Source organism: Suillus discolor, assembly GCF_016758755.1.
Source record: "Suillus discolor strain FC423 chromosome Unknown F5147scaffold_116, whole genome shotgun sequence".
In the NCBI taxonomy this organism is placed as follows: domain Eukaryota; kingdom Fungi; phylum Basidiomycota; class Agaricomycetes; order Boletales; family Suillaceae; genus Suillus; species Suillus discolor.
Window position 1 is genome coordinate 22,152 of NW_024541363.1, and position 24,128 is coordinate 46,279.

General features: G+C 46.3%; 8 protein-coding genes across 8 annotated transcripts; 4 read left to right on the forward strand and 4 right to left on the reverse strand.

Annotated features, from left to right (window-relative positions):
* Nucleotides 1-1,456: 1,456 nt before the first annotated feature.
* On the forward strand, nt 1,457-1,678 carry F5147DRAFT_587408 (uncharacterized protein; the record flags this gene model as incomplete). The annotated part of the gene is made up of 1 exon (XM_041431990.1): nt 1,457-1,678. A coding segment is annotated over one exon (222 nt), but the record flags the coding sequence as incomplete, so codon positions are not given.
* A 1,518-nt stretch (nt 1,679-3,196) lies between these two features.
* Nucleotides 3,197-4,422, reverse strand: F5147DRAFT_658541 (uncharacterized protein; the record flags this gene model as incomplete). The annotated part of the gene is made up of 7 exons (XM_041434457.1): nt 3,197-3,279; nt 3,322-3,454; nt 3,508-3,548; nt 3,620-3,785; nt 3,834-3,895; nt 4,245-4,351; nt 4,406-4,422. The coding sequence occupies 7 exons, from the start codon at nt 4,420-4,422 to the stop codon at nt 3,197-3,199; spliced, it is 609 nt and encodes a 202-aa protein (XP_041285712.1).
* Nucleotides 4,423-6,566: 2,144 nt separating this feature from the next.
* On the forward strand, nt 6,567-8,796 carry F5147DRAFT_780798 (uncharacterized protein; the record flags this gene model as incomplete). Its single annotated transcript, XM_041442511.1, has 12 exons — nt 6,567-6,637; nt 6,686-6,752; nt 6,815-6,868; nt 7,181-7,404; nt 7,457-7,597; nt 7,646-7,757; nt 7,815-8,008; nt 8,055-8,193; nt 8,240-8,366; nt 8,430-8,437; nt 8,494-8,648; nt 8,709-8,796. The coding sequence occupies 12 exons, from the start codon at nt 6,567-6,569 to the stop codon at nt 8,794-8,796; spliced, it is 1,380 nt and encodes a 459-aa protein (XP_041285713.1).
* Nucleotides 8,797-9,565: 769 nt separating this feature from the next.
* Nucleotides 9,566-13,424, reverse strand: F5147DRAFT_764637 (uncharacterized protein; the record flags this gene model as incomplete). The annotated part of the gene is made up of 21 exons (XM_041440721.1): nt 9,566-9,606; nt 9,640-9,703; nt 9,766-10,002; nt 10,027-10,244; nt 10,311-10,384; nt 10,712-10,770; nt 10,810-10,932; nt 10,988-11,268; nt 11,433-11,446; nt 11,496-11,575; nt 11,702-11,979; nt 12,225-12,277; nt 12,417-12,437; nt 12,487-12,591; nt 12,668-12,672; nt 12,731-12,756; nt 12,805-12,838; nt 12,889-12,961; nt 12,997-13,024; nt 13,108-13,214; nt 13,351-13,424. The coding sequence occupies 21 exons, from the start codon at nt 13,422-13,424 to the stop codon at nt 9,566-9,568; spliced, it is 1,995 nt and encodes a 664-aa protein (XP_041285714.1).
* Nucleotides 13,425-15,675: 2,251 nt separating this feature from the next.
* Nucleotides 15,676-17,075, forward strand: F5147DRAFT_780800 (uncharacterized protein; the record flags this gene model as incomplete). Its single annotated transcript, XM_041442512.1, has 4 exons — nt 15,676-15,796; nt 15,852-16,073; nt 16,106-16,511; nt 16,562-17,075. The coding sequence occupies 4 exons, from the start codon at nt 15,676-15,678 to the stop codon at nt 17,073-17,075; spliced, it is 1,263 nt and encodes a 420-aa protein (XP_041285715.1).
* Nucleotides 17,076-17,461: 386 nt separating this feature from the next.
* On the reverse strand, nt 17,462-18,856 carry F5147DRAFT_658545 (uncharacterized protein; the record flags this gene model as incomplete). The annotated part of the gene is made up of 10 exons (XM_041434458.1): nt 17,462-17,619; nt 17,646-17,676; nt 17,731-17,777; nt 17,809-17,861; nt 17,905-17,973; nt 18,071-18,213; nt 18,251-18,255; nt 18,352-18,394; nt 18,462-18,519; nt 18,672-18,856. 10 exons carry the CDS (start codon nt 18,854-18,856, stop codon nt 17,462-17,464), a joined length of 792 nt encoding a protein of 263 aa, XP_041285716.1.
* Nucleotides 18,857-20,571: 1,715 nt separating this feature from the next.
* On the forward strand, nt 20,572-21,936 carry F5147DRAFT_43082 (uncharacterized protein). Its single transcript, XM_041429808.1, has 3 exons — nt 20,572-20,693; nt 20,741-21,146; nt 21,201-21,936. The coding sequence occupies exons 1-3, from the start codon at nt 20,603-20,605 to the stop codon at nt 21,715-21,717; spliced, it is 1,014 nt and encodes a 337-aa protein (XP_041285717.1). The 5' UTR covers nt 20,572-20,602; the 3' UTR covers nt 21,718-21,936.
* A 270-nt stretch (nt 21,937-22,206) lies between these two features.
* Nucleotides 22,207-23,853, reverse strand: F5147DRAFT_841227 (uncharacterized protein; the record flags this gene model as incomplete). Its single annotated transcript, XM_041444358.1, has 7 exons — nt 22,207-22,550; nt 22,601-22,850; nt 22,904-22,999; nt 23,059-23,276; nt 23,353-23,415; nt 23,471-23,621; nt 23,671-23,853. The coding sequence occupies 7 exons, from the start codon at nt 23,851-23,853 to the stop codon at nt 22,291-22,293; spliced, it is 1,221 nt and encodes a 406-aa protein (XP_041285718.1). The 3' UTR covers nt 22,207-22,290.
* Nucleotides 23,854-24,128: the final 275 nt, after the last annotated feature.

The window sequence follows — 24,128 nt, forward strand, 5'->3', positions numbered from 1 at the left end:
TACCAAGCTTGATCTTCTTAGCTGCAGGTGCTCCTTGCGCGATTGCAGAGGCTCGTTTGAAATGTAGTGACTGTTGCGTCAGCTGTTGCTGCCAGTGAGAACAACTTTTGTGGTGACAGGTCAGGCCTCCTGACACTGAAAATGACCGACCACACTTCTCATGGCATTTGAAATAACCGCTCATCGAAATCTCAAGAAGTAGTAGTACAGTCAGAAGTAAAACAAAATGATTGGGAATGAGATTGACTCTCATGTTCCCTCTCAGTCTGTCACTAAGGGTGTATTCGGTGAGGCTAGGGTGAACGATTCAGCTTTGGCGCCATGACTTGGAGGAGTCTTACATGGTGACTGTGACCGTGACCATGTTGATGAAAAATTTTGGCCGACTGAACTGCCACCGAAATCTTAAAGCTGTAAATGGACTGACAATAGGTATGAGTAACTAGTGTCGCGTGGGGCATGGCCCGGGAATGCAAATAAATCAAATTGCTCTGAGCTGTGGTACGTAGTTCAAATGTACAAATACTATTACAGAATGGGTGGGGATGGAGCCTTCGCCAGAGAAGGTATAAGATGAAGATGAAGTTGCTGAGAATGAGCCAGGAGGAAGCCTCTTGGGAAGGGAACATTCACGTTGGACGGCTCATTGACGGATGAGGTCAGTCGAAGTGTTTCGTCAAAATCAGGCGCTTCAAGAAATTCAGATTAGCGTAAAAAGTTGTGGGATGAACGAAAGGAATCATACCAGCCCTTCTAGTACTTGTCGAGTTTGTCACCCATGGTTCTTTGACAACTTCTTGAATTCGCGTTTGGACTGTTTGTGCTGAGCAACAAACACGAGTTTACCTGGAAGAAACTGTTAGGTGGGCAGGAAGAGAGTGAAAATTGACCTGTGAGACAGGGTAAGTCACTAGGTGTTTCGTCCAGTCTAGTAATGAATGTTACTGCAAGCGGTTACACATGACCTCGACGAGGCGCCTGCAGCGTGATTGTGATGAAAAGTCACACTACCTTGTTAGGTAGCCCCCTCAGGGTAGTGTGACGTTTCGTCTGAACCAGTGGCACCTCCGAGTCTTCTTAATGTGTTATCGATGTTGTTCTTCTACACTCCTCCCTCTCAACATATATTAGTTGCATCAATGGATTTCACCCAACTTGACTATGTTCTCAAACACATCGCATCATGGCACAGGGTGCAAGCGCAGGAGGTGTTGGATACATGGTTGGAGAAGTGACGGGTCTGTGGTCCTGATGGATGGAGGCTCCTTGATGGTATACCTTGCATCATCAGAGGGTTGACAGCACTTCTCGGTAAGTGTGATACTTATATCATAGGGTAGAATAGCTAAATATGTTACAGGGACACTCGAAGGGTGAGGGGGGAACTTTCCTCTGGAAAACGCTACCTACCATTCTAGCCCATCATGGCTGTATCCTCGGAAACTACCCGTAAAACATACTTATGCCTGGTGAGAGACATGCAACACTCGCAAAGAGCAAGGGCATACACGATCTCTCTCTCCATGAGCGGCACGTCCTTGCAAATGCCCTCAAGGATGATGTCCTCACCATCAAATCTGTTGCAATAGATGCCCACAAAAGTCTCATAGCCTCGCGTGACCCCGTCATTGTTGGAGAAGCGCCCTTCGCAGATTCTCCTCACACTCGTGGGCGATGAGGGTTTGCCAATGGGAAGATCGATAGACTGTGGCTCGACCCGTCTGGGCGACACTTCTCCTTCAAAATCTCATGCCACAACATCTAATCCGCGGCAGCTCCGCATGTTCATGGAGGTACCACCTGTCCCACCCTCCTGGAGGTTGAAGGCGATATGGCAATGTTCACAGGTCTTGGAACCCAATCATAGTGACCTTATCCCACAGATTACCACCATCAAGGATGGTGCTATTGATGAAGAAGAAGTGGGCAATACCACCACGGAGGACGAGGAGGAAATCGATGAACTTGTTGGGTTGCAGCAAAGGACATGATCTGTGTGAGTCTCTCGAGCCTACCTCCAATATTCATAAACGCAATGTGACCCTCGCGGACCTCTATTCAAGCATCGCAAACCTCCCTTACATCCTCGCGAGCCTCCCTTTCCACAACATGTACTGACCATTAATCTTATGGCACAACGTCTGTGCATGACACCCCCTCACCCGTACTCTTCGCAAGAGTTGCAATGGGCTGGCTAATGCTATACGTGCTCGTGCTTTCCGGCTCTAAGATGGGGAGGAGGCATACCAGTGGCGGGTGTCTGATCATGAGTGATTGAAGTCGTAAGCTGCTGTACGTATGGAATACTGCTGGTCTATGGGAATTAGAATTTGCATCGAGCTGACCATGATTGCAGAGAGTGTGAACTGTTACATATGTTAGATATACAATTTGAAATACACGCAAGTAGTACTACAACAATCCATTGGGTGTGGTGCTCAACATTACTGTAGAAGGTGATCAGCTCACGAACGCAATAATACTAGTAAGAGTTAATACATACCATTCAAAATGCCTTCAATGGACCGGCATTGAGACGATGACGTTTGAAGGGGCTGCTTGGCATAGCGGCAGGCGGCAACAGGATGGTAAGTTCTCGTAAAACAGCGCTGAAAATGTCACGTTTCCTGCTTTTTACTCAATGGTGACAAAACGCCATGTGCACTTCGACCAGTGCACCCTTCAGTTTCGACTCATACTGAGACGGTAGGATGAGGTTATGATCTGAGTCATATGCTGGCAAGGGGCAGATGCTATGGGTTGAAACAAGGCCCTGCAAATGGCCTTTGCATCGGTCGGCCACTGGCCAGGTGGTAATGTCAAAGTTGGAGTTTAGGCCATCTGCAGTTGAGTAAAAACAATTAGTGTACTAATGACGGACATAAGAATCATTCATGGCTTACCATGCCAGTAGTTTTCATCACCGTAAACTTCACCGGCAGTGTCTTGCTAATCTTTATTGGCCTGGTTCGCCACAGCGATATTCAGTAATTAGTCATGGTAATGTGCACAGACAAGTATATGATGAACACTTACTTCAAAAAGACTGTGCGTCAGTTTGATTGATCTCTGGCCGAGTGAGTTATGAATAACACTGAGTTTATCATACTCTTCTGGCCTCAGGATTAATCCTTCGAAATGAGCGAGATTGTCAAGGATATCCGGAAAGTCTTCCGATGAGAATCGGAATGCATCGTTACTGGCCAGCGGTGAGCTGACAGCTCAATCTCACATCTGCAAAGCGACCATGAAACACATTTGAGGGATTAAAATTTCCATCTGGGGTGAAATTAAAGTCATTGCGACTGATCTCAAACACACCGTGGATGATGAACTCTGTGGGTTGGAGTCCGCCTCCCTTGCTGATAAGAATGTTTCCGTCCTGTCCACCTATGAAATATTCAACATGACGAATAAGTCTTGGCGTAGCAGCATAGAATCCTCCAGCAGAATTCTGCAGTTTTTGAAGTACAGATGCAGGGGTACTAGTAGCGGAGGATGGCTTACGTTTGGGAGACATTGCAGGTGGTGCATGATGTAATGCGAGTCTTATTGAGAAACAAAAATCATGTTCCATGTATACAAGTGACACGCAGTGGCAATGACAGCATGGAAGTACTAGTAGCGTAAGTATATTGGACACATCTTGCTTGAAGGTCAGAGTTTTTGATGGTCAGAATTGTGGGGGCAGCAGCACAATGAAGATTGGTTGACCAGTATTGCCAGCAGAGGGAAAGCTTGCGGAACATGTACGTTGTCCTAGTGGTCATGGGATCTGACTGCATCTGCGAAATTATTGGCAATTGAATGGTATTAGTATTAATTGTGCTCACGTTCGAAAATTTGTTCTGCTGCACCCACATTCCGGAAAGAAGCTTGGCTGCTTGTGAAATCCCTGTGCCCATATGATGAGCCGGCGTCTGAATCAAGTCAAGTCTGAGTCCCTGCTTCCGTAAAGGACCCAAACAGACTTTAGTCAAGGCTAGTCGTAAGTGCTCTGTTACGGTTCCGATGTACTTCTTCGGCTACCAAATGTTGTGAAGACTCGGAACATTGTAGGTACGTACATACTAGCAGAGGTCAAGTCCAGCACCACTCGGTAGGGGAAATTTCTGCTTATGTAATAAGGTTAAGCACCTTGCCATCTCAGGTTGCGACTACTGTCCACCGTGCCCGGACTACAGCCACCTAGTACCACACCTAACCTCCAGCCTGCGCCCTTCCATGTCACACGTTAGGCTCACTTGGCGCTGCCTCAAAACCTCGCAACCTTGCACTGACTCGGACCCCTGTGCCAGCACATGACCTCCCCAAGACCCTCCTGTCATTCCCTACTTGAACCGTGTTGCATCTGGAAAATGGAGTGCTTATTTGTCATTATGTTATTATATTACACTACACGTACCTTGTTCTTGTCAACATTTGGGAGCTGAAGTACTTCGGAAGGGTAACAGGAAGCTTGTCACTCCTTTGAGCATGCCAGCCGGATCATTTCAAGCGGCCCAAGTGACCTGGAAGGAGCTGCAAATATTTTTTCAGCCAGAACTCAACCCTGGTCCATCCCCTTTTTGCATGACGGACGTCCTCCCATTCAGGCCATCCACGTCTAATGTTACCGGTTTTCAACGTTGAGTTCATATGCTTGCGAACGGGATCTTAGGAACTTGGTTTCCGGTAACCGAGAGATTGGTACATTGGAATGCAGGGTCAAGAAGAATCGAAAGAAATTTCTGTATCAGACCAAGGTCATTTTTGTGTAAGTTTGAAATGTAGAGCGATTTGAATTTAAATACCATCACTCAACTTGAAGGAGGAACCAGCAAAGATGTCCGACACAGAATCCAGTACTAGTGCTGACTCTCGGCCCTCTGACTTTAATGATGGAGCTGAGGCGATCTTGATCAATACTACGTTTGGAGCTCATAGAGCAAGCAAGGGTGTCCATCGCTCAAGGAGCTCCACTCCGCAAAGTCACAAGGACTCCTGCCCTGGCCCAGGTCAGTCGCACGGGCAAAGTGGTCCAGTATATTCCTGTGGGTGTTATGCTTATGGTAAGATTTTCGACTTTGAATCATTCGTCCACATACCTGGAGCGTTTCACAGATCGGTTTCCAGACCGCAGAAAGGAGTTTTTCCAACTTCAGAATGACTACGTAAAGGACACCAATAAGCTGCGGCCGTGTCTCAAGCGAAAAAGGTCACAGTACGAGTTGAATAATGTGAGTATGCCTAGCTTTATTTTTCAAATCATGCACTTACCATCATATGGAGGCTCCAGACAATTTGGGCCAGGGCGGTACCAATCCGGGGAAGAAAGTATCATGGAAACATGACAGACTCAAAAGGAAATTTGGGTACCTAATTGACGAAATTGTGGGTGTGTTAGAAGCTGTGAGTAGAATCGAGGCGGCCATCAGTACCCAAAACGCAATCCTTATTGAGGTCTGTAACGCGGTTGAAAACCATGGCATGTGATGTTGCTCAGTGCTTGATAGTAGTTAAGTCTCATTTGATGTACATAGACTCTTCTGGAGCAACATGTAGTAGTAATCAGTATTGATGCCATCCAGGTACTTGACTGGGAACACAAAATTACCTGAGTGAGTGGCTTACACCGGAAAGAAACACTATCATAGCGTCGCCTACATGTTCGACATAGAGATAAAACACTGCAAACGTGACAATTCAGCCATAGCGCTGCCACGGGCTCGATTGCCAATCGCGCTCTATCTGGACCTGGACCACCGGCAATCACAATCGGCATCCAAGACTCGCTGGCCAGACAAAAATTGGGCAGCGCCGGACAAGATGAGTTATGGGTCTCGCTGGTTGTGTAGATCAGTGAGTGTTGTTAGTATGAAGTTCTCGAAGGTATGCTCACCTTTTCTTCATCGTCCGAGCGCGCTATGTTGAGGCCACGGATGACCTGGTTCTTATTTGTAGGCTCCTAAATGCGCTGCCAAGTTCAGGTGTGCTGGAGAAGCTCATGAGCACTCCATTCATGATTATGGGTATGTGCCGTCTCTCTCTGGCCCTTGAGACTCACCAAATCCCTGCACCAGGTACCGATGTGCTTCATTAATGTTTACAGGTGCGCTGGAGAAGCTCATGAGTGCTCCATTCATGATTATGGGTATGTGCCGTCTCTCTCTGGCCCTTGAGACTCACCAAATCCCTGCACCAGGTACCAATATGCTCCGTTAATGGTTCCAGATGTGCTGGAGAAGCTCATGAGTATAGGTACGTCCCATCTCTGTCTGGCCTTTGAGACTCACCGAATCCCTGCACCAGGTACCAATGTGGCCAGGTCCGCTGCTGAGTTTTGGGGATCTTGTACCCTGCTATGACCGCTCAGGTGCACCATCTGACATATTCTCCTTGTGAACTCAGATTTGATAAATAGAACAAGCGATATAATAGCTTATCTTCCGACCTTCGTGCTGACCACTCAGCCCTCACACGTCACTGCACGAAGAGATTATAGTGTTGAAAGGTTGACACTGAGCATGTGCTCACAGACGCACTGGGTGAACTTGGCTTTCAAATGGATCTATCTTACCTTCCTCATGCTACTGTTTGTGCTAGCTCTTGGTAACAGACCAAAGAGTGAATGGACAGCATATGCAATTACACTACGGTTTGTATAAGTCAGGTCTTCCTATTCAAGCTGACTCATTATGTACAGGGTCTACGCCTTCCTGGCTGTTTACCTTCTCATATGTTTGTTTTGGCTAACCGGCAAGGCATTCGCTGTAAGTTTTACTGTTCTCGGGCCCTTGTGTAGACTTGTCTTGACGATGCATGTTTGTGGTAGAACATTCCCAACAAACTGAAGAACAATAGCGAAGGAGATGCCTTGGGAGGCAAAGTATATTTTAGCCAACTAAGCCCTTCTTGGATGTCCGTTGGCTGTTAATTATTTTTCAGGGATTCAGGGATTATCGTTGACTGTTCTGATCGGAAGTTCTGCAGGATATTAAACAATGTCAAGTTGGTGTTGCTCTGCAGACCGGAACCTTGTAAGTTCATTCTTTAATTTCGTCAACCCTTCATTCTTATTAATGACTGCAATCCCCTAATGACCGTTAGGTTGTTCCGAACACAAAGCCCGCAGACGTAAGCAGACGCAATATCTTTCATAATACACCGGATCAAAATGTTGCTGATCCCCATACTTCAGTCAGTGCGCCTTCTCTCACACTTCCACAGCTCTCACATTCACCACTTGCATCTACCTCTTACACCTCCCAACGCATCTACCAAATCTTCCATAGTTCATCTAATGTCACAAACGAGCACCCAAAGCGATGGCCCACCTTCTGAAGTAGGTGCCTTGAAAAGGCAGCTGGCTCTTTTGGAGGCACAAAATGCAGAGCTCCGCAAACTTCCAATGGAAGAGAAAAGGTATGTGTTTGTATCTAGCGTGTGGCTACCCTTTGAATCATTAATTTGATAGTGTATGCCTTCATCTTGAGGGTCGGGTAATTCGCAGACTCGTCTGCCTTACCGAACGTGTCGAGGATCTAATCACAGAGTTTGATAGACGCGTGACACTAGATATTGAGTTAGATGACGATGCTACTGTGAATGATCCTGAGTGAGTCCTTTGGCATTTACAGTTGCTCGTGCTGATATGTTCCACTAGGGACGACAGGAGGTATAGGTCATACAAGAAACTAGCTACTTGGTGCCTGTCTGTCCGTAAGCTCGTACACTCAGTGGTCGAGGATAGCGAGCTCTCTTGTATATACAGCAAGGTGGGACATGTGCACCCCTTGGTGACGATACTAATCTAATTGACACACTGTTTCTAGTTAAATAAGGGTGCTGATGGAGCAAGGGCCGACGATACGACGCGACTCAAAGTCACCATCGCTTCATGGATGATGCAAGCTACCCCACCACCAAACCCTGTTATTCACGGGCAGAGCAGAATGGGCCGCGGGTTCAACAATGATGCAACCGGACGGCTTATATGCCCCGTAGATTATGACTGGAGTGACCCGGTGTAAGTTTTGTGTATTTCATGGCGTCTTTGCTGACCAATGTGATAGTGTCCAACAAGGCATCAGGGATTATCACCCTGATTATCGCGTTACGGCTCACTCTTGGCCTGCCTTTTTATACGAGGACGAACGATATGACCCACTGAATCCTATAGACGGTCTATTTAAAGGGAAATTATTTTTAAAGGTACGTTTCACGAGCATGAATGACAATTTACTGAGGCTACCTGTAGACATTCAAATACATCTTCACATCTCCTACCTCCGCAGAGCTGGACGACCAAGAGCCAACCAGCCCAGCAATGCTTTCCATGCAGGGTCCTCCGAAACAGCGAAGGACTGATGGCAAGCGCCGAACTTGTTGCGACATTGCTGGGCTGTTGAACATGAAATCCGTTCAACCATGATCGATTGCATACGCAGCTGTGCAGGTAAGTACAATATATCACTTCTATCATTGCATTCGCTGCTGATGCAGGTCATTCAGCTTAGGTTTGCTTTGTCTAGCACAGGGTCATGGCGTATTGTAGACGATGAGTTCAATCATCAAGATTTCTATGACAACATCGTTGACTTCCTCGAACTTGCTGCGACATCAGATGCAGTTAAGGAAGTTGAAGATCTATTGCTTTGGTGGAACCGGTGAGTCGTTGTGTATAGCTATAGCCATCTGCCACTGTTCTCAATATACTGTAATATTAGCAAGGTTTTTGGATGCAAACATGCATCCGTCTATCGCCCCCAAAGAACCGAGCAACTGTCTGTTGCTCGGTGTTCGAGCAGACATTAGCTCGGATCTTGTGCTCATTATCTTACAGATCAGTCGAAGATCAGCATTGTATGTATAGTAGTATATAATATGTAACACGATAGCGACTTTTGTTGCATAGTATCTAAATAAACCGTGATTTCCTTTTTTAATGGATTGTGTCGCATGTGAGAGACTCGGTTGAATGCCAGTACACAATAGTCATTGATTTGCGATGTGTCCATAATTTGTTCTTACTGAGAGATAATACCTACATTACACTTATGAAGCACTTACCTACCTATGTTACAGGTAGTGGGATGCTGTATTTCTTTAACATCCGTGAAATAATACTTTGCATGCTTGAAATGTCGTACAGCAAACTCTCTTTCAAAAAATTTTCATTCATATAGGTGCGGGACTACTTGACCTACTTTGCCACTGAGATGACATCAAATCGTTCACAACAATCATGTGTCCTAGTCTCACAAGTTTATTAAGTTGGGAGTATGACAAATGTCAAAGCATAGTAACTCATTCACGCACAAAGGTTGATATACTGATATGGGAAATACGGGCGCAACTGGTAACTACCTTTCACCTTTGTCACAAAATGATATATAATTGGTTATCAATTGTGTGCTCATATATATGTAGCATGACCAGTAATTGGGTCGTGATGTTTCACAATTGTCCTATATATATTTATCAGACACAGCTGTCAACGAGGTTCTGTAGTATCACAACTAAATTCATGTGATTGACGCTGTACATCAACCTCCATGACTTTTCTTGATCATGTGGGATAGCGTTAAATACACATAAATGACTTGATGTATCCGGTGCTTCTGTCTATTCATTATATAGATTAGCCATCAAACGCACTCTCGTAGATATGTTGCATGAACAGTCGCAATACTCTAAGGTCTGTGTGCTGCATAGTGTAAACCTATTTTGCACATCCATTAATCAGATTCAATGTATTAGCAAGCACAATTGTGCAGCTGCTACCGAATACACGTCCATGTGATGGTTATTAGTGCTGCCGTGGTCCGGTTCGGTCCAGTTCAGAGGGTCCTGGATGAGAACCAAGAACCGGACCATGGTCCGGTTCTGCAAAATCTTCGAACCCCGAACCAGACCACAGAGAACTGTTCTCTGTGGTCCGGTTCGGTTTTTTTCTGGTCCGAACTCGGACTGAACCCGAAAATTTTCAGTGGCAAGCGCGAAAAACAAAACATTGAAATACTAGTTTACACATCAAGTAGCTACTCTAATGACGACTCCATACCCCTCTGCCTCTGTAGCTGCTGAAGATGCTGACGTGGCTGGCGCTTCAGAAAAAATTGTGATGCTGGCAGCCACAGGATTCTCCAAAAAGTGGAAAGCCCACATGATGAGAGCCGTATTGATGAAAACTGACCGATTCGCGAGGACACACTCTGACATTTTCAAGTAAGGCGCAAGAAATGGTCGAGAGATGAACGATACTACTCACCGACGGCCAAAGCCAAAAGTGAAAAACCGGAGATCAACCGGAGATCATCGCGCGCGACCTGCATCGTCAATCCAACGCTGAGGATTAAACCTGTGTGGTTCGGGGAAGACTTCAGGATCGTTTGCGATAGCCCTGAAGCACAAGTGTCAAACCCAAAGGTGAGAGGACAAAAATGATGGTAGTTCTTCCAAATGATGTCCTCAATCGCGCGATGCGCAAAGCCTGTAGTGCAAGGTGATCGTTCAACATCGCGTCATCACAACTCAAATAAAATGTACCTCCAAAAACTCTCATCGTATTGAAAGATTGGGTCGCGTCCAGCGGGGTGAGAGACAACAGGCGAGAGACAGAGGGTGAGAGACAGTGGGCGAGTGAGACACGGCGAGCGAGCCAGCAAAAGCCAGCCGGCAAGAACAGCAAGCGAGTGAGAGGGGATGCAGTGAGGTGGCGGGCATCAACATAGGCGCAGGTGGCGTGGCGTGTGATGGGTTGTGCGCTGGTAGCGATGGGTGCTGGCCCTTGAGGGAGCCATCAGCATTCAGAGCACAAATACGCACCTCTGCAGCATAGCGCAAGACACAATCCCTCCAAAATCCACCTTGACCGCGCCTAACATATCCACCTCCAGTAAAAGGTAGTCTTGCGCAGTGTTGTAGCCAATCCTCAATGAATAGAACTTCCTGTTATAGAGGTGAGCGGGTGAGAGACTTGAGAGTTTAATTAGTTAGTGCTTACCGGTATACCTTCGAAAAGGCTAAATGTAGCTTGATTAATCAACAATGTGAATCCCGAAGACGACAGTCTGACGTCGAGGCAGGTGTTGTCGAAGTCGAAGTCGATAAGGGTTCGGAATGGTTCGGGAAGGCCGAACCAGAACTGGACCGTTTGGGAAGATCTAGAACCGAGAACCGTTTTCCGGTCCGGTTCTGGCTGGCGCAAGAACCATGGACCGAACCGCGGAGAACCGGACCAAAAGTCCGGTTCGAACCATGGTTCTGGACCGGACCGCGGCAGCACTAATGGTTATGCGTAATAGAGGATGGCATTTTAAATCCATAAATGACTAGATAGTCTGCGGTGCCACATTTTAGCCGAATGTGGTTATTATCAACATGATAATGTGTATATAATGGTTGATAGGGAACATTGGGTTTCAGTGATGATTCAGCTGTGAACTCACTGTCAATTTCATAACTTGAAATTGCGGCGCGTCAGGCTAGTGCCGCATGATATATATCCTCACAGTTTGATATACACGTCTGCCGACCACAATTCGTATTTGTTCGCAGATTCGGTGAGACTATGTATCTGCCTCGGTTCTCCCTACGCTAAGCCTAGTTCTTTACGTAAATATTGCATGTTGGGTAGTCACATCCGTAGTACTTAGATACTTTGCAGCCTGATCTTTGTGATGCTTCGCCAAGCGCCAGTGCCCCAAACTCATTCCACCACTGGCGGCCCCCATGAGCCCGAATTCCTAGACTCGTCTACTGCCACTGGGCGCTCGACGGGTATACGTATATTGAGTTCTATGTCATTGGGATTACGAGGCGATGTGGGCCTGAACTCTGTATTTATGGGGCTTCTGAAGCTTCTAGAGCCTCGGGAATAACTCTTAGACTCGAACTGTGAGCGGAGACCGGACATCACGGTTTTCTGCATATTAAGCGTGCTCGGACGCGCGACGATCACTTTCTCTATGTGTTGGGCATTTGGCTGTGTCATTTCTGCGAGTGTGCGTAAGCGGGATAGCAGTCAAGCTCTAGAATGTTGCGCACCCCGTATATTAATGAGAATCCGTTGGCTCATGATCCAGGTCACAGTATAACCCATTGATGCCCTGATGATGCATTCTCAGCAGTCTGATCTCCTTGGCGCCAGACGATGCGAAACTTACCCTGCCGACTAATAATGGAAGCGAGTGGATACAATAGAGCTAAGCTTTGGCGTATCCATAATTCAGCCTACGTACCTGGGTCTCGATATTGGTCGTATGATAAAATATGAGGTTCAATACGTTCGACACTGAAGGAGTGTTAAGAGGGCACTCGTCACAAGCAGAGCACACTTGCCGGACAACACGAGAAAATATCCAATGCCGTCATAAATCAGGCTAATTATGATGAGCGACGCGCATCGGTTCTGTCAGTCGCAAGGTACTTACACCCGTATCAGCCGTTCAACTCTAACAGCAATGATTTAGCGACACTAAAGACGTGAAAGAAAAGGCGCACCTGCTACTGAGAGGATTATAACGCAGAAGATGCATGGTAGATACCGTCACCATCACGATGTCATACAACATCACAGGGAAGTAGTAGAACCAGGTTGACAATACTCTGGCAGAATTTACTGAAGTACAGCTATGGTTCATGGAGATATGGACAGAATACTTGTGGTAAAGAAATCACTCACTTTCCCTGTACAAAAAAGGGACGTTGTTTGTATGAGATCTCGTTTTATGAAACACTGACATACTAAATCAAGCACGGCAGCTTTTGGTTCTAAAGGTCAATAGCGAAATCAAGATCAAAATATTAACCAGAGCTTACGGGTCCCGTGAAATAGATCTACGAACCACTCCGCCTAAAGTGAATGTGAGACAGGGTTTCATGTCTGTGTAGTAAAGAGCTCACCGAAATTGACAAGATGTACAGCAGCAATAATGCAATTCCTATCCGCCTATCTCTTCTTGCAATATTGAATGTTCTACGCGGTGTTTTAAATCTGCAGCTGCAACTCACGAACAATTCGATGGGACACACCTCACACCTAGAATGACCTGTGATATCATAGTTTGTACGGCTACAACATGGTCACTAGAGTCCTGGTGCGTGAATACCAATACGACACACCTTTGAAGATAGGCGCAACAAGATAGTATTTTTGGCAGGTTTGTTGGGTAAATGTAGTGGAGAAGAACCCGTAATTGCTGACTACTATAGTCACGATACTAACATAGCTGCATCAAATGTGAGCAAAGAAATCGCATAATGGGATGTGGACACAAAGTACCGTATGAGAATAAATAAAATGCAGGCAAGACTGATGTGATTGGGCTTGTCAACGGCGGTATGTGAATGGTTTCGTGCACATACCTTAGATGAAAAAATGACGATTCGCTTCGATAAAAACGCCATTCTGCGGGGACTGTAAGAATATAACTGAACATCATCAGCATATTGCGACGACTACGAGGCCATGGCGAAGAAATAAAAGACTTGCTCATAACACCCGATAGACATGCATGCTATTCGCAGATATCTCTCCATCATCACGCTTTTCATAAGCAAATGATGCTCCATTCAATGGATAAAATGCACGTTTATTGGCAACGTGTCAGATAAATATGTCCTTGATAGAGATAGAGGTGAGGGATGAGGTAAAAATGCTAGCGGCTGCAAATAGGAATCTATGACTCACCTGGACGTCGCGCTTTCGACACAGAAAGGAAACAACTTGGAAGCAACCGTGATAATGAGAAGGAGGAATGAAACAAGGCATCTCTTTTTTTTACCAAGACCGCACTTTGAGAACAATTGAAAGTGCTCGCGTAGGCAACAGAAATTTTGAGGGTAAGTTTGTCCAGACTCGTCCAAGCACAAGCTGTATTTGAGATTGAGCTGGCAAATGCAAATGCGAGGGGCCAGCGAGGTACTCCGTTTAGCCTAATGTTGTTGATATGGCATCTGTTCAATGAGCTGGCGACTCGGAGGTACTTAAGGACGGATGATAATGGCTTTGGAACCCAGGTTGGTGAACGTTGCCGGAGGCTCAAACGGGTTCTGTCCGGTCCTGGAGCGCAAATTTTGTCCAAATTCTAATAAACAAAGAACTTTTGTAGAGGCGTCTTTCGTCAGAGTATTTAGCTAGAAATCCACAATGCAGCTCAGCTGGAAATATAGAAATATGAAAATTCAACCCCCTTCTATAACTGTGTCCAATTCGGTCTTGTTTACCCAAGGTTTGCTTGAACTTGCTCATCAATTTGGGCTGTGTATTTTAGCGAAAATTAGGGTTGTTTTATATACTGTGGCATGTCTGATGAAACGGAGGACTGATGAACAGTTAGCAGCATTCCCAATCGGCGAGGAGATACTTACCTTTGGACGCGACCCCACGCGCAGTGTGCCGCACCTCTACTATGATTACCCAGCCTTGCAACACAAGGAAATTGTGTTCGTGGCTTATTTGCAATTTGCCCATAACAAGGGAGCTCACACCTGGCAGCTGACTTGCGCGCTTGTGGTCACCTAGCTAGAACGCTACACCGGAGCCAAACAAAATTCATCTACGATCCGGGACGATACATATCCAATTGTAAGAAACAAAAGCAACTTGCCTACAATAGGGCAGCTCACACCTGAGAGCTTGCGCGCTTAAGCGCTTACAGTTTATGCAATGCATATACAGTGTCAGTCACCAAGGGCCCCAGTATCGGTGTAAACAAACCAAAATACGTTACATGTACTGTGTCTTTATGATCAAGCTAATTCGGACACCATTTGCCTTGGCAGGCTTTCAATATTCAATATTCAATCCTCATTGTCTTTGGTGAACCACGCCGCTGTGGATGGAGTAAAGAATCTGGAAGACATGAGTAAGCGAGAAGGAGAAGATGGTGGGTGCACGGCAAGGTGGGAAGTGCACATCTGGCCGATTCTGCCAGCGTTTTGGACGGATGTGATTTTTTATGAGCTGATACAGGGTACACATAAGCCCGTCATGTCTGCTTAGCATCTTCCTTGCGCGTCGTCCGCCTATCTTCGTTTCTCTTTACTTGTACAACACCATAAGCTTACTGGTGATCAATCTCTCAATGCGTCTTCCGGATAGCCACAACACCTGTCGTCCTGTATCGCCCATGAAATTTTGAAATTCCTTATGTTCATGGCCTGCCATTCTGTCAATCATTTCAGGGCGTACTTGTAACACACCTCAAATAAAGTAATTCACACTACAGCATCTTTGAGCCTATCCGTACCAGTTTTCACTGGGCATCAGGCTTCAGGACACCGACTCAGGCCCAGCTGTCACTGTCATGCTGCAAACATCAAACAAGTCATATACAGGGCCTCATTGTACACTGCGCTGCTTTGAGATGACACCCACTAGTAAGATACAAATAGTGAACAGGATGCATACGATGCACCAATTCCACGATGCGCTTACTAGTATGTTTCTGCATCTTCCTCTCCATCGTTGGAGGGATCCAAGCTGCACCTACAACAAATACAACAAATACTACCACTAGCGACAGTTTTAAAGCCCCATCATTCACGACCAGAACCTTATGGACCATCATCTCCAGCTCTGTTCTCACTCTGTTTGCATGTATATACAGTGCCATCCACCCTAATATCCCGAGTCCGAAGGACAGCGGTTCCTTTCTTATCATACGGCGACAACTTGGCGTGATGATAATGGCACTCATCGCTCCTGAAATGATTGTCACATGGGCTATGCGCCAGTTGTTTAGCGCTCATCAAGTTACAAGACAGTTCAAGGAATCAGGGTATCCCAATGTTCGTCCGAAGTCTGAAGGTGAGTTGTGCTTTTGGAAACTCTGCATCTCACAACTCACTATACATGTCCTCAGAAACGGATTTTGTTGAAGCACCTGCAACTAGAAATCGCTTCACTCGCTTACTTCTCCGCTTGCCTTTCGTTCGCCTTTTGATCCTGTGTGTTAAAGCTATATTATCTGTGCTGTTGTCTCTCTGGCATTTCATTTGTGCTCCCTTGAGGTGGGTCACATGCTGGATTGAATTAAAGCAATTCGAGTCCGACTCGGAAGGCAAGCCCCATTCGTGCTCACCTGGTCACTAAATATTAACTCATGCGTATCCTTAGATTATACATGGACCCAGACGCATAGCTTCTTTGCGCTGATGGGTGGTTTCATGCTTTATGTGGACGGAGAACCCTACCTTACACTACGTCCTGAATACATTCTCGAACTGATACGTGACGAGTGTATCGACGTCCCTACCATAACAGCAAACCAGATCCATGACAAGAGCAAAGGCAATGCAATATCGAAAGGATTGGTCATGCTTCAGGTGGCCTGGTTCGTTATGCAGCTCATCGCCCGCGCCGTCTATCACCTCGAAACCACTCAGCTCGAAGTGGGGACACTCGCTTTTGCGGTCCTCAGTTTCCTAACTTATGCTATGTGGTGGGACAAGCCTCTCGATGTGCGATGTCCACATCCAGTATACTGGAAGTCAACTGTGTCAAGGCCAGAGGATCATATCGAGTATGTATGCGCCTCAATAATTATACCGCTGCTGATTATGTTTGCTTTAGTTTCAGTAAAAGAGATGAATTTGCTCGCCTTCGGTACTTACCTCGATTCTTCCGCCCCATTCTAGAACTGATAGGCTGGGTTGACATCCCCACGTCTCGAAAGCTTCGAGTTCCAACATTTGATGGCAGCACCACTATTGAAGACTCGAACAAGAAGGTTCTTCGGCTTGCTGCCGTGCTTATGGCAACCATATTTGGCGGCATCCATCTTGTGGCTTGGTTTTTTACCTTCTCCACACACCAGGAACAGGTGCTATGGAAAATAAGTGCCATCGCTATTACTTGCACACCCTGGATTTGTTTGAGTCTCTACTTAGACTCTTTAGCACGGCGCCTTTCCGATTCATCACGTCGCCTCATGTGGGGTGTGTATGGTCTGATTTGTTTTACATTTGTCGTGTTCTACATCACGACTCGTGCCGTCCTCTTGGTACTTATGTTCACCACTTTGCGTAATCTTCCTCATGACGCATACACGGCGGTGCTGTGGACCAGTTTGGTGCCACACTTATAGTTCTTGATTGTGATGCTCGAGATACATGCACTTCATACTTTTTTCATGATATTTAGGTGTAACATTCTTGTGGTCGACGACAACAATAGAGCTAGGTGCTACATGATGCAATCACATCGTCTGGTATGACCCTAACATCATGATGGATGGCAGCGATAAAGCTGTTTGGTACGGTATGTTGCAGCTGATGAAGCAGACGACTGATGAGCAGGTTGCAACATTCCGAATCGGCGAGTAGACAGTTACCTTTGGACGTGACCCGATGTGCAGCGTCTGTCTCTATTATCCCAGACACGCGGAAATTGTATTTCCTCTACCATCGCGACTAGCCATCAACAACATGAATTACGCCTTCAGGCATTGGGCCTGTTCCCTACAATTCGAACTCAATCGGTGAAACTTCGCAGATGCCTAGACTCGTCCATGTAGTCTACTGCTACCGGGTGCTCGACGGATATAGGTATATCGAGTTTCATGTCGTTAGAATTACGAGGCGATGTGGGCCTGAACTCTGTATTTATGGGGCTTCTGGAGCTTCTAGAACCTATTAATGAGAATCCGTTGACTCACCATCCAGGTTACAGTATGGCCTATTGATGTCCTGATGCATTCTGAGTGATCTGATCTCCTTGGCGCCAGATGATACAAAACTTACCCTGCCGACTAATAATGGAAGCGAGTGGATATAATAGAGCTGAGTTTCTATGACGTATCCATAATTCATCCTACGTACCTGAGTCTCGATATCGATCATACGATAAAGGGTGAGCTGCAATACGTTCGACACTGAAGAAATGTCAAGAGGGTGCTCGTCACAAGCAGAACATACTTGCCGGACAACACGAGGAAATATTCAATGCCGTCATAGATCACACTGAGTATGATGAGCGACGCGCATCTATTTTGCAAGTCATCAGGTACTTATACCTATATCAGTCGTTCAACTCTAACAGCGATGATTTAGCGACCGTAAAGACGTGAGAGAAAAGGCGCACCTGCTACTAAGAGGTTTATAACGCAGGAGATGCATGGTAGATACTAGTACTGTCACCATCAAGATGTCATACAACACCACGGGGAAGTAGTAGTACCAGGTTGACAATGAATTTACCGAGATGCAGCTATGGTTCATGGAGATCTGGACAGCCCACACCGGTGGTAAGGGAATCACTCACTTTCCCTACGCAAAAAAGGACGTTGTTTGTATGAGATCGAAACACTGACATACTAAATCGAGGACGGCAGCTTTTGGTTCCAAATGGCTTCGTACACATACCTCCATTGAAAGAGTGATGATTCGCTTCGGTCAAAGCACCATTCTACGGGAAGAGTGATATAACCAATATATTTCGATGACTAAGAGTCCGTAACGAAGAAATAAAAGACCGACTCGTAACATTCGATAGACATGCATGCTATTCGCAGAAATTTCTCCGTCATCGCGCTGTCCACAAGCAAGCGCTGCTCCATTTAATGTATGAGATGCGTGTTGAATTAGCAACGTGTCAGATAGATATGACCTCAATCGAGGTGAGGGATGTGGGATGAAATATAAAATGGAATACAGCGACTGCAAAAAGGGATGTTATGACTTACTTGGACGTCGCGCTTTCGACACAGAAAGGAAACAGCTTGGAAGCAACCGTGACAGTGACAAGGGGGAATGGGACAAGGCATCGCTTTTCTACCAAGACCACACTTTGAGAATAATTAAACGTGCTCGCGTAGGCAACAGACAATTTGAGGGTAAGCTTGCCCAGACTAGTCCAAGCGCAAGCCATATTTGAGATTGGACTGACTCAGGCTTGAGCTGGCAAATGCAATTGCGAGGGGCCAGCGAGATACTCCGTTTAAGCCTGACTTTGCTGGTACGACATTTGTCAAATGAGCTGGCGAGATACCTAAGGACCCCCGATAATGGCTTTGGAACTCAGGTTGGGCGCGGCGAACGTTGCCGGAGGCCCATATGGATTCTGTCCGAATCCCGCCCTGGGTCTGCCTAGGAGCGCAAATATTGTGCACATTCTGGACTGAGTTAAAAAGTCGTCCAGGAAACAGAACTACAACACTCAGCATGAAAATTCAGCTCTCCTCATCTCCTTCAATGACTCTGTCCAATTCAATCTGGTGCCCAAGTCTTACTTGAATTTACTCATCACCATGGATGGCAGCGAAATAGGCCTGTTTTGTACGCTGTAGCTGATGAAACGGACGACTGACGAACAGGTAACAACATTCCCAATCGACGAGGAGACGGTTACCTTTGGACTCATGTGGCGACTCGGACCCGATGTGCAGTGTACGCCTCTATTATTACCCAGCGCTACCCAAGGAAATTGTGTTTCTGGAAAGAAAGGTGCATATGTGGCTTGTTGGCAAAATATTGGGCCGTAATGGGGGAACTCACACCTGGAAGCTGGCGGCGCGCTTATGCTCGTTGGTGTAAACAAACCAAAATACATTACATCCGCGTCTATGATCAGATCGATCAAGCTCAAGTGCTGTCAAGGTGGGGAGTGCACTAGTGCACATTTAGCGTTTTGGATTGATTTGATTTTTATGAGCTGACACAGGGTGCATATACGTGGGCACGCCAGGAGCTCGTCATGTCTGCTTAGCGAGACTCTTTCTGAATCTTCGCGCGTCGCCCGCCTATCCGACTCGTTTCTCTTTCCTTGTGCAACACCATAAACTTACCGGTAATCCATCTCTCAATGACGCGTCTTCCGGATAGCCACAACACCTGCCGTGCGGCGTCCTGTATATGTATCGCCCACGAAATCCTTACGTTTATGACCTGCCAATCTGTCAACAATCTGCTAGCTGGGCGCACACATAGTACAAAATAAGGTAATTAACTCCACAGCATCCCTGTCCGTACTAGTCTTCACTGTACATCGTGCTAGCAAATATTGAGATAACGCCTGCTAATAAAATAAAACAGTGAACAGGATGCATACAAGACGCCCATCCAATAATGCGCTTACTAGTATTTTTCTGCATCATCCTCTACCTTGTTGGAGTGATCCAAGCCGCACCTGCAATAAATGCAACAAATATCACTACTAGCGACAATGTTGAAGCCCCATCATTCACGACCAGAACCCTATGGACAATCATCTTCAGCTCTGTTCTCACTCTTTTTGCATGCATATACAGTGCCATCCACCCCAATATCCCCAGTCCTAGGGAAAGCGGCCACCGTTATATCCTATGGCGACAACTTAGCATGACAATAATGGCACTAATCGCTCCTGAACTGATTGTCGCATGGGCTATGCGTCAGTGGTTCAGCGCTCATCAGGTTACAAGACAATTCGAAAAATTAGAATATCCCAACTTGATCATTCGTCCGGACTCTGAAGGTGAGTTGTACTTTTGGAAATTCCGCATCTCACAACTCACTATACACGTCCTTAGAAATAGATTCTGTTGAAGTACCTGCAGCTGGAAATTGCTTTATTCGCTTCCTTCTCCGCTTGCCTTTCGTTTGCCTCTTAATTCTGCTTGCCAAAGGTCCATTATCTATGCTGATGTCTTTTTGGCATTTCCTTTGTGCTCCCATGAAGTGTGTCGCAAGCTGGATTGAGCCAGAGCCATCCGAGTCTGACTCGGAAGGTAAGCCAGATTCTTGCTCATATAAACGTTGATTCATCCATATTTAGATTATACCTGGACTCAGACGCACAGCTTCTTTGTGCTCATGGGTGGTTTCATGCTTTATGTGGACGGGAAACCCTACCTTACACTACGTCCTGACTACATTCTCAAACTGATACGTAACAAGTGTATCGACGTTCCTACCCTGACCGCAAAGCAGATCCATGACAGGAGCAAAGGCAATGCGATATCAAAAGCATTGGTCATGCTTCAGGTGGCCTGGTTTGTTCTGCAGCTCATCACCCGCGCCATCTATCACCTCGAAACCACTCAGCTCGAAGTGGGGACACTCGCTTTTGCGGTCCTCAGTTTCCTAACTTATGCTATGTGGTGGGACAAGCCTCTCGATGTGCGATGTTCACATCCAGTGTACTGGAAGTCGACCGAGTCAATGCCAGAGGATCACATTGAGTATGTATTATAACGCCTGAACAAGCATACCGCTGCTGATTATGTCTGCCTTAGTGTCAGTGACACAGACGAATTCGCTCCGCTTCCCATCGCCCGCTCAATTTTCGAACTGATGGGCTTTCCTCGCATTCCTACATCTCAAAAGCTCCAAGTTCCAACATTTGATGGCAGCATCACTCTCAAAGATTCGGACAAAAAAGTTCTTCGGCTTGCTGCAATGCTTATGGCGACCATATTCGGTGGCGTCCATTGTATGGCTTGGTTCTTTGCCTTTCCCACACACCAGGAACAGATGCTATGGCGCATCAGTGCCGTCGCCACAACTTGCACACCCTGTCTTTGTTGGAGTCTCTACTCTGACTCGGAAGTGACCCATTCAGTACTTCAGCGTTTTCCAAATCCATTAAAGTATGTCGTGTGGGGTGTGTATTTTCTGATTTATTTCGCATGTTTCGCATTGTACGTCCCAGCTCGTGCCGTTCTCTTGGTACTTATGTTTACCACTTTACACAATCTTCCTCCTGACGCATTCAAGGCGGTGTCATGGACTAGTATGGTACCACACTTGTAGTTTTTGATTATGGTGATCCAGATATACTTATACTTCATACTTTTCTCATAATATTCAGATGTGGTCGACGATATTTGAAGCTAGGTATCGAAGTTCCCGCACAGGATCTTGAAGGTGAGTTATCTAAACTTTGTTCCTTTCTTCAGCAATTCGCGTTCCTGTGTTGCGGTCTCACTCGTGCCTTTCCAATATGTTTGTTCTTTTGCGGCTCATCTGAATCCGTATATTAGGAGTACATGGAATCAGAATCAGACATACAGCCTCTTTGCGCCCATGGGTAATTACATACTGAATGTGAACAAGGAACTCCACCACAGCCTGAAGAAGTACTCGAGCTGATACGCGGATGGCGCATCGATGCCATGACAACTGTGACTTCTCCAGTAGGGCTCGGTGAATAATTCACGGCCGATTTCTAACATTTGTTAGTAACATCGGGCGCTCCAGGGCCATAGTTAACACAGGTTAATAACAATTCCTAACATTTGTGTTACTAACGTGTTAGAAATACATTATTAACATTGTTAACAACAAAAACGCAGTTAACAATTGTTAAAAAGGTCGTCTGTGAGTCTAATAATTCCAATCTGCATCTCCGTCGTCGGTCACCATCGTGGCAGCCTGCGGAGACAACACGAATGATAGGTCCACAGTGGAAACTACGGAAACTGGGTCAGTAGAGACCATATCCTTCAATGCCTTCGAGTTGATATCAATGTCAGGATGAATCTCGAAGGCAACAGCTTGAGCAGGCTGGCGTCCGTCTATCTCCGATTCCAACAGCTCGTCCTCAGCTCCATCTTCATCATCCGAATCTGCTATTCCGTCAATGTCTGTGACTGACACATCATCTGCGCTGCCTGCCAGTTTGGTGAATTATCACCTGATTCTTGGATCGCTTGTCGCCACAGCTCAACATGGTCAGCCTGGAGAATTTTGCATGTTGTTGCATGCTTCAAGGCTCGTTCAAGCTGCGCATTACCCTGTCGCAGGAAAGTACAGCCTGAGGCAACACATCCCCAAGAGTTCTTCTGGGAATCCTCGTCGTGGTACTTTATGACTAATCGTGACATGATGTCAATGGGGTTGCGTCCGGCCCCTGATGATTTTGGTTGATAGACGTTTGAAATTTGCTAATTTGCTCATATTATCATATTGGTATTATTACAAAGGAAACATTACATACCTTACTGCCAGTGCTTTGTGAGTGCGTGATAGTGACATCTGGTGCTGGACGTTTGGTACCCTGTTGCCTTACAGGCTCTTTTGAGCACTCTGGAATCTTAACTCGGATTAGTTTTAGGGGCAGTGCAATTTGCAAATGAATTCTGGATCACGTACAGGGACACCATACATCTCGTAAACTTTCTCTGCTCCAGCAGTGATGTCATGGACCCACTTTTTGAGCACATTGTTTGTAGGGTATTTTTCGTAATATAGCATCAAGATACCATGCAAGGCACATATTGCTTTTCCACGTTCTAGGATTGGAATAACACCATCACCTGAAGTCCGAGCCTTCCAGCCAAAGACAGACTCCAGTTGTTCACCTAGAGTCGCTACCTCATCACCAGTCTTCTCAAGTAGTGATGTTCCGGCCCGGCTTTGGCTTGGCCTGAGGGGGCTCGGGCTCACCATATTTCAAGCCAAGGCCATGAGCCAAAGCCGGCCAAAAGCCATGGCTTGAGCCAAACGAAGCTGCGGCTCTTTTGCTATCAGTGTGACATTATATATTGTAGTGCAATAGAACTACGGAACAAGCAACATGGAGGGGACTTGCACTTCCTTCTAGCATGCTTAGGGTTGACACGAGCATTCTCGCGCTCCATATCACCAGATTCATCGTCATCGAGGGCATCATCGAGGGCATCATCGGGACACACATTTGTTGGATGGGGGAGGCACTAATTGTGTGGCTGGTACAGGCGCTGTGAGTGCAGCAGGCTGAGAAACCTCTGAAGCACGCTTGGCGGCCTCAGCTGCACGGAAATCGGTGATAGCTTTTATTTGGGAGGGAAGAGCCGCTTTCTCCGAGTGTTGAAGGAGGGCAGCAGTGGGTTTGATTTTGTGTACGGGACGCACAACACGTGGCTCGTCTTCGCCATCGGTGAGAACTGTGCCCGTCATGCCAGTCATTGCAGGCAGCTACACAGATAAAATACACACACATACCATTTATAAACGACTGAAGCTTGTTCAAGAATCCATCAAGCTCACGAAGCTGCAGCACAAAGTAGGACTTGAGAGGTGCATAGATTGCTGAAAACAGCACAATATGATACGGCGGGTGATGTCTGTTTTTCCGTCACTGGGGTGAGTATTAGCGGAAGCTTTGAAAGAAGACGACAATGGCGACTCACCGTGTCATTCTGACATACCCTACAGTATGATGGACTAGGAAGCAAGAACCA

Bases quoted from the DNA above. Each gene is read 5' to 3' on its own strand.
- F5147DRAFT_43082 (XM_041429808.1), top strand. From the start codon at position 20,603: ATGCTGATGTCTTTTTGGCATTTCCTTTGTGCTCCCATGAAGTGTGTC. The intron at 20,694-20,740 runs GTAAGCCAGATT...ATCCATATTTAG, and splicing joins ATCCGAGTCTGACTCGGAAG to ATTATACCTGGACTCAGACG. The intron at 21,147-21,200 runs GTATGTATTATA...TGTCTGCCTTAG, and splicing joins ATGCCAGAGGATCACATTGA to TGTCAGTGACACAGACGAAT.